General features: G+C 39.9%; 1 protein-coding gene across 1 annotated transcript in view; it reads left to right on the forward strand.

Moving 5' to 3' along the window:
* Vrk2 (VRK serine/threonine kinase 2) overlaps positions 1-14,272 on the forward strand; it is a 105,779-nt gene that overhangs the window by 74,728 nt on the left and 16,779 nt on the right. The window contains exons 8-9 of the mRNA XM_021210192.1: positions 3,510-3,642; positions 13,029-13,149. Of these exons, the coding sequence (XP_021065851.1) occupies positions 3,510-3,642; positions 13,029-13,149 (254 nt within the window). The remainder of the gene's footprint in view (positions 1-3,509; positions 3,643-13,028; positions 13,150-14,272) is intronic.

Below are 14,272 nucleotides of genomic sequence, written 5' to 3' on the forward strand. Positions count from 1 at the left end.
GAATCTTGCTGGCATGAGCATTAGTATCTAGGTTTGGTGGCTGATGATGGGATGGATTCCTGGATGGGGTAGTCTCTGGATAGTCCATCCTTTCAGGATGATATTTTCTAGTTCCTTCCAAAGGATGGAAATGTTGCCTGCAAATTTCATGAATTCATTGATTTTAATACCTGAGTAGTACACCATTCTGTAAATGTACCATATTTTCTGTATTCTTTTATCTGTTGAGGGATACCTGGGTACTTTCCAGCTTCTGGCTATTATAAATAAGGCTGCTATGAACAGAGTGAAGCATGTGTCCTTATTACATTTAGAATATCTTCTGGGTACATGTCCAGGAGTTGTATTGCTGGGTACTCACATAGTACTATGTCCAATTTTCTGAGGTATTGCCAAACTGATTTCCATCTTGCAATCCCACCAGCAATGGAGGAGTGCTCTGCCGCAGACTGACCTCACTTGGGTCCCCAATCCACGCACAATACTCGAGTTCGGTTACAGGTGGGCAAGGAGTCAGTGAAAGTGGGGTGACAAACAAATACGGACACAAGGGAGTGTGGTATCTAAATGTAATATCAAATCAAGCATCAGACTTTTTATACAGAAGAAAATAGGGAAGTTACACAAAACAGAGGAATGCAAACACAGAAGGACTAGCAGGAACCAATTGGGATAAAATTTAATGTTAACAGCTGGGATCAAAAACAGCTCCACCTAAAGTCAGCTAAAACTTAGAAGCCAGGGGCAAGGGCTTCATGCGCTTGCCATAGTTCCTATAGTCCACCTTCCTCCTAGGCTATTGTAAATACTTGTGTATGCTTGTAACTCAGCTCTCTATGGTTCTAAGTATCTACTCTGGTTCCTCCTTAGATCACAAACTTCCTTCTTCCTAGCTAATGGTAAATTCCCGCGTAGGGCAGTGACTTAGCTACCCATGCCCAGGGTTGGCTCAAGGACTGCCTAGAATCTAACTTAGCTATATGTCAAAAAAAAAAAAAAATCAATCCTTAGGCGCACTTATAATAAAGCAATATTAAAGGAAAGCACACAGATCTGTTTACCAACTAAAGCAAGGATATTGGAGCATTTGTTATACAGGATACCATGTTTCCAGGAGACTAAGTTTCCATGAACTTTTCACCTCGGAACAGCACCCAGGTTTTGGGGGCCTGTTGTGCTTGTCACTACTGGAGTGGATGTAGCAGTGTTCCTCTTAGAAATTCCAAATATCTATCTTCAGCTTGAACTCGGCAGAGGGTCCCAAGGTCCCCAGAGGACTTCCACTCTGCAGGCCCCATAGCACACCCAGGACCTTGGGAATCACTGGTAAGTGGAACGCAACATCAGTTCCAAAAAATCCCTGAGGGTCTTGTGCCAGCAGGAACAGGGACAAAGGAACCAGAGGATGGAATTCCTTCTGGTGGCTCCAGCTCCACACCATCTTGAGCAAGAACTCTGCAGGCCCTAGCACACCCAGGATCTTGGGATCACTGAGACCAGTCTACACAGAAGAGCACATGGGTGGCAAAAGCAACAGAGCTTCTTGGACAGGGTCCCTTCGGGCCTTTATCCTCAGCCAGGAGGCAGAGCTGAGACCCAGACAGCTGGCCACCTTCCTTGCCAGAGGAGATTAGGCCTCCAGGAAGGGCTCTGACTCCAGGACTTAAGAGATGGATCTGAGCTCCAGACATCTGGGCACCTTCCCTGCAAGAGGAGAGCTTGCCTGCAGAGAGTGCTCTGACCACTGGAACTCAGGAGAGAGTGGACTTCCAGGAGTGTTGACAGAGGCTATAGAATCACAGGAGGAATAAGCTCCAGCCAGAGACAGCTAGAACATTAACACCAGAGATTTCCAGATGGCAAAAGGCAAACTTAAGAATCTTACTAACAGAAACCAAGACCACTTGGCATCATCAGAACCCAGTACACCTACCATAGCAAGTCCTGAATACCCCAATATACACCAAAAAGCAAGACCCAGATTTAAAAATCATATCTCATGATGGTGGTAGAGGATTTTAAGAAAGACATTAATAACTCAAAGAAATACAAGAGAACACTGCTAAACAGGTAGAAGTCCTTACAGAGGAAACACAAAAATCCCTTAAAGAATTACAGGAAAACACAACCAAACAGGTAATGGGTGGGTTTGGGAGAATTGTGAGGGGGAGAGGGTGTAGGAGACGTTCTGAATAGCATTTGAATTGTCAATGAAGAAAATATTTAATAAAAATTTATTTAAATAAAAGAAATTCCAAATACCTTCTACTTGAGATATTCTAGAATGAAACATTGAAGAAACTAATATCTATATACTAAATTTTCTTTCAATAGATTTTCTATTTTTAAATGAAGGTTCTAATATTCTACTGTCTTGAAACTACATTTTGAAACATTTCACAAATTGCTAAATGTTAAAGAAACACATATGAAGCAATATGTTGTTAAGTCGAAACTGTTTTTTTTTTTTTTTTAATAAGGTGTGGTGGGTGTTGTAAAATGTATTTGATATCTGTGGAACACTCCCCTGTCTCTGGTCACAGATATGTGTGACCACACAATTCTTCATATGGGGTATACTGTGCCCTTACAACCACTCTGTCACTGAAGTAACCAGAGGAAAACTTTTTTGAATTACTCTCTGATTCTAACAGTCTGTGTTTCTGCGTGAAGAACCTGTTCAAAGTCTGAGTGGCTTCCAAGGAGAATGGTGGCAATGAGCTGGGCAGCTCTGAATGTCCAGCCGTCATACCTTGATATCCCATTCTTAACTCCAAGCCACAGGATGGTTTGGGGTTTTTTATTTCTTGTTTTCTGCTTCGGATAGTACGTCTGCCAGGCTTCTCTCTAGTGCTAACCTCCTACAGGTAGAGATGCTCCTGATGGAAGAAGCATCATCTGCTCTGCCCTCTGCACTTAGCATGGTTTTAAGTTTAAGAAAAGGGATTCTTACAAGGCAGAGCCTTGGAACATATGTGAAAACAGATGAAAAAAGTCTGTGGCAGTCTCTGGAATCTGGATGACTACCTGAAGGGAAGGCAGTTAGGGGCAAGGGTCAGTCTGAGCAGATGATTAAGCAAAGGTTTAAGTTACAAAGTTATTTGTCCTGCTTTCTAGTGTGTATTTCATCTCCCATGAGGCTTAATGAAGAGTTGATCTCAAGTCTGAAGTTTCTCTTAACTTTCAAGTTCCTATTTAAAACATATTTAAACTGTATAATTCATTGATTATTTTGTGGGGTGTGTGTGTGTGTGTGTGTGTGTGTGTGTGTGTGTGTGTGTGTGTGTGTTTGCTGTACCATATTGCATGTGTGGAGGTTAGGATGTCAGAAGACAACTTGCAGAAGGTGACTCCTGCCACGTGAGTTACAGGTGGGTCTCAGGTATCTTTAGGTTTGGTGGTGAGGGCTTTGCACTGGACTACAACTTAAAAGTTTCTGAATACTTAATTATAATGGTCATATCTTCAGAAAACAAAGTATTATTTATTGGCTTCTCCATCTCTTGCAGGTTTATCTTGCAGACTATGGACTTTCCTACAGATATTGTCCCAACGGGAACCACAAACAGTATCAGGAAGATCCCAAAAAGGGCCATAATGGGACAATAGAGTTTACAAGTTTGGATGCACACAAAGGAGTGGGTAGGACTCTCTTTTCTGTTCCATGGTTTTACTTCAGAAGGATGAGTTGAGAGTGCTGAAGTTGCTACCTGAGATGTCCATTGTGTGCTCAGGCCGAAGGGTGAGCACACTGGGAAGATTTTTGTGGAAAATGGTGAAGTCCTGTTATCTCAGTAAATATCTGACAAAAATCGGAAACCATGTGACTAGAAAGAGCTTGTGACTCTTGAGAAGGGAGCAAAATGAGACATTCCTTAGGGTGAGAAGTCACAGGTATGTGACTGTATGTGAGGCTGCCAGGCTATGCTGGGGGCATCAGAGGCAGTGCTAGTCATGCATTATCTTGTTTGCTGTGCGTACTTCTCAGAGCCTTGAAAGAGACACTCTCTCAACAACAGCAGTATCTCCTGAAGCCCCAAAGTGTTAACTTGGGAAATCTCTCCTAGTCGCCTTTCATAGATCTTACTTATTTAAACTCACTTTGATGGTATTGGAAACACATTTGCAGGTAAATTACATACATAGCCCTTTTATTGGATATTGATTGTACTGCCTTGCATTCCAAGGCAGACTTAATTCAACAATTCCCTAATTAGTTAAAGTCATAACCTATGTCTTGTATTCATTTACCATTAATTAAACCTTAGCTGTTTATTACTCTGCAGTCTAAATCCAATAGCCAACCCAGAAAGCCATGGAAAAGGAACTAGGAGGTCAATATTGAAAATATATGGTGCTGAGTCCCACTGACGGCTGCTTTGCTCACAATCAATATACTCAGTGCAACTGTACTTCCCTAGTTGCTCTGTCAGCAAGACAAAAAGTCAATTCTAATGTTATGCTAGTGAAAAAAAATGGCGATTATTAAAAAAACTTTGGCTTTCAAAATTATATTCTTTGCAAACTTTGTTTATAAAAGTATTGTCAGATTTGGTAAACTAAACAGATCATTTTTAAGCAGCTCTGAAAGAAATCATCTTCACTGAACATCAATTAGACATGTAGACTGGTAATGGTTGTTGAACTCTTACCCTAAACTAATACTTTCTAATGAGTTTTAGTTGGTGCAAACAACTGTATATTATTGCCTTTCCTATTAAAAGGACCATTGACCATGTAATACAGGGGGTGTTGATCATTTTCCAGAGCAATTAACATCTACAGACTTTTCAGGAAGGCCATCAAGAAGGTGGAGCTGGTGTGTTGACTGTGTGCCACCTTCTAGGAAGATTGTCAAGGGGCAGTTTCTGAGTCACAAGTTAGCTTTTATACTCTGGAACAGAGTAAAAGAAATCATAACATTGTCTTTCTCAAGTAAAGAAAAGAAAAGATCAGTATTGTGTAACTTTCATCAGTTATATTGTTAAGAACATAGTTAACACTTAAAGGTAAAATGTTACTTGGATTTGGTTAAATTAGGAAATATGGAAACAAAGTAATGATTGATAGTGGCACTTTTTAAACAGTTTATTTAGATTTATTTATTTTATGTATATGAGTTTGGCCTACATGTAACTGTGTGCACGCATTCCTGGTGCCCACAAAGGTCATAAGAGGGCGTGGGTTTACCGGGAACTGGAGTTCTGGATGGCTATTAATCACTGTATGGATGCTGGGAACCAAACCTGTGTCCTCTGCAAGAGCAGTAAATGTCCTTAACCTTGAATTCATCTTCAGCTCAGGCAGTGGTGCATTGTAGCCTTGTTCTCTCATGCTCAATGAGGGGAAGAACTTTTACCAAACTAACTTAAGATATAAAATAGTCTTCAGAGATACAAACAGATTTCTTACCTAGTGTGATGCCTGGAAACTCATCACAGAGATTCTCAAGCATTGATCCCAATGTTCTAATGCCGATTCTGTGGAAGGGACCATTTACTTGTAAGAAGAGGAGTAGAATGGGCTGTGTGTTGTTTTAACCAAAGCTTGAACCCCAGTATTTCTGAGTGTCCTTTAGTTAATTTTGCACGGTACTTTTTGTCTTTATAAAATATTTAATACAATTTCCACTCTGTTCTCAACCTTTCCTCTTCCCAGTCATGATATGCATTGCTTGGTATACATAGATTTCACCACTCTGGGTCTTGGGGAGAAGATTTGGCTCAGCATGATCATAGAGATGGTGCTGAATCCTGAAAGAAATATAAAGGAAAGAGACAGGTGAACTATTTTGATAGTAGCTGGGAAGTCTTGCGCTTGAATGGGTATTCTTTTTATCACAGATGGTCGAGCTTTCCTTTGAAACAGTAAATTTGTTTTCATGCATTTAGCATATTAACATTTTTATAAATACATATCTGTATGTCCACATGTCTACACATATGTTGTTGACGTATATACATGTATTTGCTAAATGTATGTGTATTGGTTCTGGTATAGAAATAGAAGTTTGGATACATGAAGTAACAGTACTTGTTTCTAATATTTCCCATTGAATTTTGCAAAATAAAGCATTTCACCTTAGAATTTTGTTAGAAATGAACTAATCATTTAGCTGTATTCAGAAACCAGAACAAAAGGGTTCAAATCCTGTATGCAAATGGAAAAATAAGATCTATAAATACTTATATGTTCACTATTAACAGCCACTGTGTGGTTTAAGATCAGAAAAATATTTCCCTACTTCAGTACAAGGAAGAAAGCACTGCAAAAGAAAGCAACAAGAATCGAGAAGGGTTATGACTGTGAAACAGAATCCGCAGTTGCCAGTATTTTCCACACCGTAAGTCTACCTGTGTGTAGTCAGGAAGGGGTGTGTTCACCCTGAGCAGGCTGCCTATTGACCTCCTGGACTCTCCTAGTGGTTATCTGGGCACTGAGCACATAGTGTCTAATGATCCATTTACTCATCTTCCCTCCATGTTTTCTAACTCTTCTTCACGTAGAGGGAGTGTAGGTGAAAGGGAAAGAAAGAAAAAGGTCAGGTATGCTACTAAGAAGCTCACTAAAACCCAAAAGCTGTGCAGAAAGGCATACCAAGATGAGATGGAAGGACAAAAGGACGAATGGAAAGAAGATAATTCCCAGGATTGCTGATGAATGCTGTGACTTTTAAACATGGCAGTTGCTCTGCTAGACTCAGTACTCTGTGTGACCTCAGGGTAGTTTCTGCCACTGACTTGCTTCATTCAATGTAAAACTAGAATAAGAACATTAGGTTCATTCTTCATTATTAATTTTTCGCTCCATAAAAACTAGCATGTACGAACACTGACATACTTTGTTCTTGTTGCAAGATAATTAAAGAGAATTATATGTATGTCAAAGACACTGTTTTAGAATTTGTTGCATTCTTAGTGATGTTAAGAAGCAATATTTGGATCAATGTGTAATATGGATTTTTGTAGATTTTTCTGCTCACTGAGGCATGCAGTCAATACCTAATTTCCCTAGAGTCAGACTGCATTTAACAGAGCAAGATTTCTTAAACACTTCAGACCTGGGCATTGAGTATGTAATACCTGTTCTAATTTGACATCATTGATGACCATAAAGTATGATATCTAAATTGCATTTTAAATGTCTGTTTGGTTTTATAAGATATCCAGTGTCAAAGAAAAATATGTTCCATGCTTTAAAAATATTTTTGCCATGGCATCCAAGTCTTGTGCTGCTTCTTGCATGGTTTCTTTTTGTTTCAGGACTGTGACTTACAAAATATATGTAAAGGAATCTGAGAGTATCTTTTCATGAAATAAGCTGGTGAGATGGCACAGGACCCACAACTTAGATTCTACAACTAAGGCAAAGGACCAAACTCATGTTTCTATTACAGGATATTAAGTGATACCATTAAATATCGACATGCCCTCTATTTTCCCCAAATCAAAAAACTGTACTGTTAATATAGTATAATGTCGTCTTTGGTTAACCTGGAAAGATGATGAAGTCATCAATTCTATGTGCCCTTTTTTTTTTTACATTTGAGATTTAATTACATTAATTTTGGGTGGATGGAGTACTGTGGCCCAGGTGTAGACAACAGCTTGACGGATTTGATTCTTTCCTTCTATCATGTGGATAGCAGGGGTCAAACTCCAATCCTCAAACTGAGTGGCAAGTACACGCACTCACTGAGGCATGCCATTCACTCCCACGGGACATTTGTCCATGTCTCTGTAAGTTGTAATATCACTGGGCTTTTAATTGAACTGTTTGGTTAGGAAGATACAGTGCCTAGAACCTAAATGTACGGTCTCCTTGCTTTATTGAACAACTTTTCCTAATTGCTCTATATTACACACACACACACACACACACACACACACACACACACACACGAGAATTTAAAATGTAAAAAGTACTAGAGAGAAAATGCATACCCAGTTGCAGGGTTTCTCATTTATTTGGAACATGACACTTTGCACCATACTCCCTTCCGGTCCCTTTTGGAATCATAACAAGTGGTAGGACATCAGTCAGACTTTGCTTTGCTGTGACAAAATGACGGAAAAATAAATCCCTAGAAGAAAGACGTGTGTTAGTTACAGTCTTAAAGGTCCCAGGCGTGTTCTTTGGCTTCTTTGATGCTAGTGCACCCTGAAGCTGCACATTGTCGGGTGGGGTCCTATAGCACAGGACCTCAGCGTACTGTCTGATGAGCAGAAGAGGAGGAGCTGAGAAAGGAGGAGCAACTGTGGATGCCTACTCAGCAAATGACAACTCAGTGGCTACTTCCCCGCCCCTTACCCATGTCCAGCATATATTATTAATGTGCCAAAGGTGTAAAGCTCTCAGGATCATGCCCCCATCCCTACCCTATGGGGCACATGCCCCCATAGCTCCTCAATCTACCACCAAACTCCAGTAGAGAAATCTGTGGCAGACACATGACACTCAAATCATAACAAGAACCACTATAGTATTTTCTTGTTCTTTGTCCATTTGAGTTGACAAAGTATTCAACAACACACTTAACAGCTAGAAGCTAAAAAACCAGTGTGATTTGTTTTCCTGCCATTAGTCACCATCCCTTTCAGGTTAGCCTCTTGTTCGAAATTTCTATTTTCTCATAATTTCAGACTAAATATAGTAATATGTTAGGCACATCTTGTCGACTGGAAGCAAGTGTTTTTCAAGTTTGCTTTATTTCCTACTAAATCTTGTATCTTCTTTGTCTTCCATAGCATTATAAGAAATGAAACTAGAAAGCTTGTCTACACTGCCCAGGTGCATTTGCAGTTAACACACTTTCATCCTTCTCTTTTTACCTTTAGTGTCTCAGTCTAGTTAATTAACCTACTTTGGAGTGCATACTAGATTTCTAGTATGACCTTTCTGGTGATTATATTCCAGGTTAGATAGACCATTACTTTATAAACCAATACTACTAATAGAGGCTCTGTTATCATAATGGAGTGATGGGGATGGAGCTTTTCAGAAAGGGTGGTTGCGATGAGATTGTTGTCAGTAATTCAGCAAAGCTGGGATCTGACACTCATTTCTTTATTGCACAGTGTCTTTTTGTGTTTTAAATCAGAAGGTCTGTGTCATGTAGTTCCTGCCATACTGGAAAGTAGTGAGATAATATCAATTGGATGATTCTAAAACTGAGGATGGAGGCCATCAATACACAGAGCATGTGCTTTCTTCCTTCTGGAAGAAGTGGCTCCAGGTTTGCTCTGCCAGGCTTTCTCTCGGATAGGAAGTGCTTCATTTAACCTTTTGCACTACTGTCTTCTTATTGCCAATGTGATTAGTAATAGTGACACTGCTGAACTGATTAAAAGGTAATAATGCAGTCCTCCAGTATGTGGTGCAATGGCTGTTCTCCATAAATCAGATAGTTGTTTTATTTAATTATAATTTCTAGAGTCGGCTATTTCTGGAAACTATTTTTTCTCCCTGAAATAGACCTTGAGTCCCCACCTGTGCCTATTTTATTATTGTTATACTTGGCAATATTTTATCATTTTGAAATGTTGTGCAATTGCAAACAGCATACTCTCAATGAAAAGAGTAATTTGCCTTGCTTCGTGCTACTATGCACAATAACATTAGATGCTAAATAGTATTTGGAAACTAACTTAAGAAAGTTGAGAGAAAAACTCTTGATAGAAAAATTGCCAAACAGAAAGTAAAAGTTTGAGTTTTGGGGAATCTAGATGAGGGCCTACAAATAATAACATTAGTTATGAAATGCAACTGAAACCTTATGAAGTTCACTGAATTGTGCAAACATATGTTTTCAAGAGAGAACAATTCATAATACGCTTTCTATCTAAGTGAATACAGTGTATTAAGGCAAATAGACTGACTGTATCATTGAGCTGCAGAGTCAAGGATGGAGACGTGCTGGGGATGAAATTCCAACCTTGCTTGTGGATTCCTACTCTGGAACGCTTTTCATTTCTTGGTGCAATTGGCCTTTTCAATGGATTGGGCAAATTTACAATGAAACAAGAAGCTTTAGGATTTAAAATATTTTCAATTTCAAATAAATTACGTTTATTTCACGTGTATGCATGTTTTACCTACAGGCATATATATGCATTGTGTGTATGCCTGGTGCCTGCAGATGCCTGAAGATGGTGTTATACCTCCTGGAACAGATGTTTTTGAGCCCCCATATAGATGCTGGGAACCAAATCTGGGTCCTCTGCTAGAGTAACGGGTAGTCTTTACCACCAAGCCTATCTCTATCTCCTATCTCTAAAATTTTTCAAATGGTTATTCTGTGCTGGTGACGAAACTAAGAATCTTTATACCTATAAGGCATGTGTTCTACCACTGAGACAACCCTATTGTCCCCAGAGATTTCTAATACTCAACTATTGTTTTTGAGTTAACAAGCATTACACTTATTCTCTGTGCAGTAGCTGGATTGTGGACATGAACGAATTTAATTTCCCTAGAACAGGTCAAGAGTTTTTGTCTCTCTGGGAGACATGCTTCTTAGGCTAGGAACACATGACCATCCCGTTTAACATTATAAATGTTTCTGTAGCACTGAGAGCACTGGTAAAATATTTCCTTACCCCCAATGGAGGAGCTAGAGAAAGTACTCAAGGAGCTGAAGGGGTCTGCAACCCTATAGGTGGAACAACAATATGAACAACCAGTACCTCCAGAGCTCGTGTCTCTAGGTGCATATGTAGCAGAGGATGGTCTAGTTGGCCATCAATGGGAGGAGAGGCCCTTGGTCTTGCGAAGATTATATGCCCCAGTACAGGGGGATGCCAGGGCCAGGAAGCAGGAGTGGGTGGGTTAGGAAGCAGGGCAGGGGGAGGGTATAGGGGACTTTCGGAGAGGAAACTAGGAAAGAAGATAGCATTTGAAATGTAAATGAAGAAAATATTTAATAAAAAAAATTTTTTTAAATAAAGCCTTCTTGTTTATTTCACTAATGTATATATTAACCTTTATGGGTTTTCCTCTTTTTTTTTTTTTTTTGAGACAGGGTTTCTCTGTGTAGCCCTGGCTGTCCTGGAACGCACTCTGTAGACCAGTCTGGCCTCGAACTCAGAAATCCACCTGCCTCTGCCTCCCAAGTGCTGGGATTAAAGGCCTGCGCCACCATGCCCGGCTAATAAAAAATTTTTAAAAATGCTTGCTTACCATACTCATTAACGGAGCATATATAGTGAAAGACTGAAAATTTGATAATATATTTAATTAGATAAGACTGAACTATAATAGTGAAGTGAACTTGGCTCTCAAAGGCCTATTTTACATGAAGACCAGTTTATGAAATATTGATTTCAGCTGTGTCCCTCAGCTGGAGGTAGCTGGAGTTCCTGGGAAGGTTCATTCCACATTCATTCATTCACAATGGTTTGTTTTTCTCTCCTCTTGTGTGTAGCCAGTATCTCCCAAACATGTGTCAGAATATCCTTTTTTGAGCAGTAAAGGATGTGATCAGGAATTCTTGTAATAAAAAAGGAACTTGTGCACACATCTGTACAAATGGAGCCATTCTATTATTAATGGGGGATTTTTCACAGAAGAAATCATTGCATAACAGCATGGTAGAGATTGTGTTTCTATTTTAATACTAGAGCCAAATCCTGCATTAAGAAATGTTGAAGCCCATGCACAAAACATACAGCACCCATGGGCCTGGACTTCTACTGGATTGAAGGTCCTTTAATAACTCAGTACTAGAATAGCAGTTAAGATTGACTGTGTGTAAGGGTAACCATATGCTGTGCTTTTATAACAATCGGAGTAGCTACAATGTATAGCACCATTCAAACTATGTATGGGGACCCAGAGTAGCTGCAAACGTGGTGGCACAATTGTTCGTATTGGATGCTTTTATAAATTAAAGACCTAGTTCACTCAGTGACTTTTTAGAGTTTATTTCATTAAGGACAATGAAATGGAATACCTGTTTATAACAGCTTTAACAGCCACATATTGCTCAGGATATTATATATCCCTTCACAGATGAACATTCAAGTAGTAGAGTAAATATAAATACCACCTTATTGTTTTTATAACAGCTTGGAATGCTGATAAAATGACTTTATTTTATAGGCATTCACTAAGTGTGTTAGTCATTAATTCAATGACTTATTACCAAACGTCAGTTAAATTTAACAAGTCTTAGGTCTCACTGCCTTTTGTTATAAGGTACTTGAGAAAAAGATATGTCAAATTGAGATGAAATTAGTCCACAGTATTTAAGAGTTTGTTAATTATGATATTTACTGGGATCTGATCGTGTTCTTTTACTGTGTTTTAAGAAAAGCCATCTTACAGTAAGTCTCTGTTTTACTTCATAGCTTCCTTCTCCACCATACCTCTGGACCACATTCCCCCATGCTTACCTCACATTTGGCTTTCAGATTGAAGACTAGTAGTTTTGTGCGGAGCTTCTCATATCTGAAGATATGTGTAGCACTTGGGAGCTGTGTGCCTATGGTTGTGGCTCTGCCACAGAACTGCAGGTCTTCTTGGGCCTGGTTTTAAAGGCTGCACACTAGATGGCAGTTTTGTCATATTCTTCGGGCTTCAAGTGCAACCACTGGTGTGACAGAATAGGAAAGACCTTCAGTGTTTAGTCTGCACTCAGAGGGTCTCTGCGTGACCGCAGCAAACCCCATGGACTTCCTTGAACATGTGTTAGCAATTTAGCTGCAGACATTTATTTCTTTGTTTTACTGCTTGGCTCTTTGAGAAAGTGTTGGTGCCGGGTTATGGGTTGTCTGGATCATGTCAGAGGCCATGGGATCAAGTTCATATGACAGGCTAGACTAAGGAAAGATGAAGTTGGAGGAGGTGAAGAAACTGACCCTTACTTCAGCAGCCAGTCCTCTCTGTGGACCGAGGCCAGAGGCCCAGACAGTTAATGTTACTCCAGCTGAGTAAACATGACGCTCTGCCCATTTGGCCTTTTCATATTTCATCAGTGGGAGCTCACTCAAAGATTTCTCACGAGCTTTCTCGTCCTCCCCTTTCTGCAGCCCCTTCCAGGAGGGGTGATGTTGAGATCCTTGGTTACTGCATGCTGCACTGGCTCTTTGGGAAGCTGCCTTGGGAAACAAACCTGGAGGACCCTGTGGCTGTCCAGACCGCTAAAACCAAGTAGGTATTCTCCAACACCCTGCCCCTTTATGCAGTAGGACCAACAGCAGGGACTAGAAAACACAGGGAGAATTGCCCCTTGGCCACAATGAAAATAAACAAATGTCATCAGCTTGAAAAATACTTTTTAAAAACAAGAATCATGAAGACATAAAAATATCTGTACTTGATAATTTTACAGTGCATATGTAAAATAAAATATCAGTGTCCAGACCAACTGTTTTCTGGCACTTAGTTCCTGTGGTGGTGTTTACAAGGCGGACTGTTTGTAAATTAGTGTGGACCTGGGTATAGAAGTAGTCTGGTTTGGGGGTGATTGATATCTACTGTGCAAAAGAGCAGTGTGAGCTGGGAGAGGAGGGCTTGTCTTTCTCAGGTGAGAACAGCTTACCTCATATTACTGTCTCCAAAAGCATTTTTTTTTTTCGTTTTTGAAGTAGAAACAAGGAAAACTTTATCATGAGCTATTTATATGAAACATACTTGCAGCCACATAAACCTTACAAATATAGTCTACATTCAAAGTTAGCACAAGGAGGTCAGTTTTAGAACAAAGTGTGTTTTACAAGTCTCTCACTGCTCACTTGGTCCAACGTACAGAGTGGGTAACTTTTCCTTACATTCTAAGGTAAGCTGAAATAGTTATCTATGGAGAGATTGCTGTGCAGCAAGGCACTGGAGTTTTAGGAAGACAGATAATAAAAATAGACACCAAGGGCAGCTCAGCCAGATGAGTCAATCTTCAGATTTAAATGTTGTTTTGGAATGGGTCTCACTCTGTAGCCCATTATGGTTTCAACCTCATGATCTTCCCGTCTCAGCCTCCCAAGTGCTTGGATTAGAGATGCAGCTACCACACTTAGATTCACTGTAGGATCTGTGCCCAAGACAGAAGGTTTGGATTAAAGGCTAGAAATGACAGATCTCTACAAACTGACATACACAGTTCTTGCGCTTGGAATCTTGAACACCTTAGTCCCTGACACATTTGTGCAAGTTGGGACTCTGACGAGTTCTGTTCATTTCTGTCCTCTTATAACTGGCATCCTCCACACTGCAGCACAGTGAACTCATCGGCATCAACACTCCTATAAGCAGTTCTTTTTTTTTTTTTTTTTTTTTT

Source organism: Mus pahari, chromosome 13 (genome assembly GCF_900095145.1).
Source record: "Mus pahari chromosome 13, PAHARI_EIJ_v1.1, whole genome shotgun sequence".
In the NCBI taxonomy this organism is placed as follows: domain Eukaryota; kingdom Metazoa; phylum Chordata; class Mammalia; order Rodentia; family Muridae; genus Mus; species Mus pahari.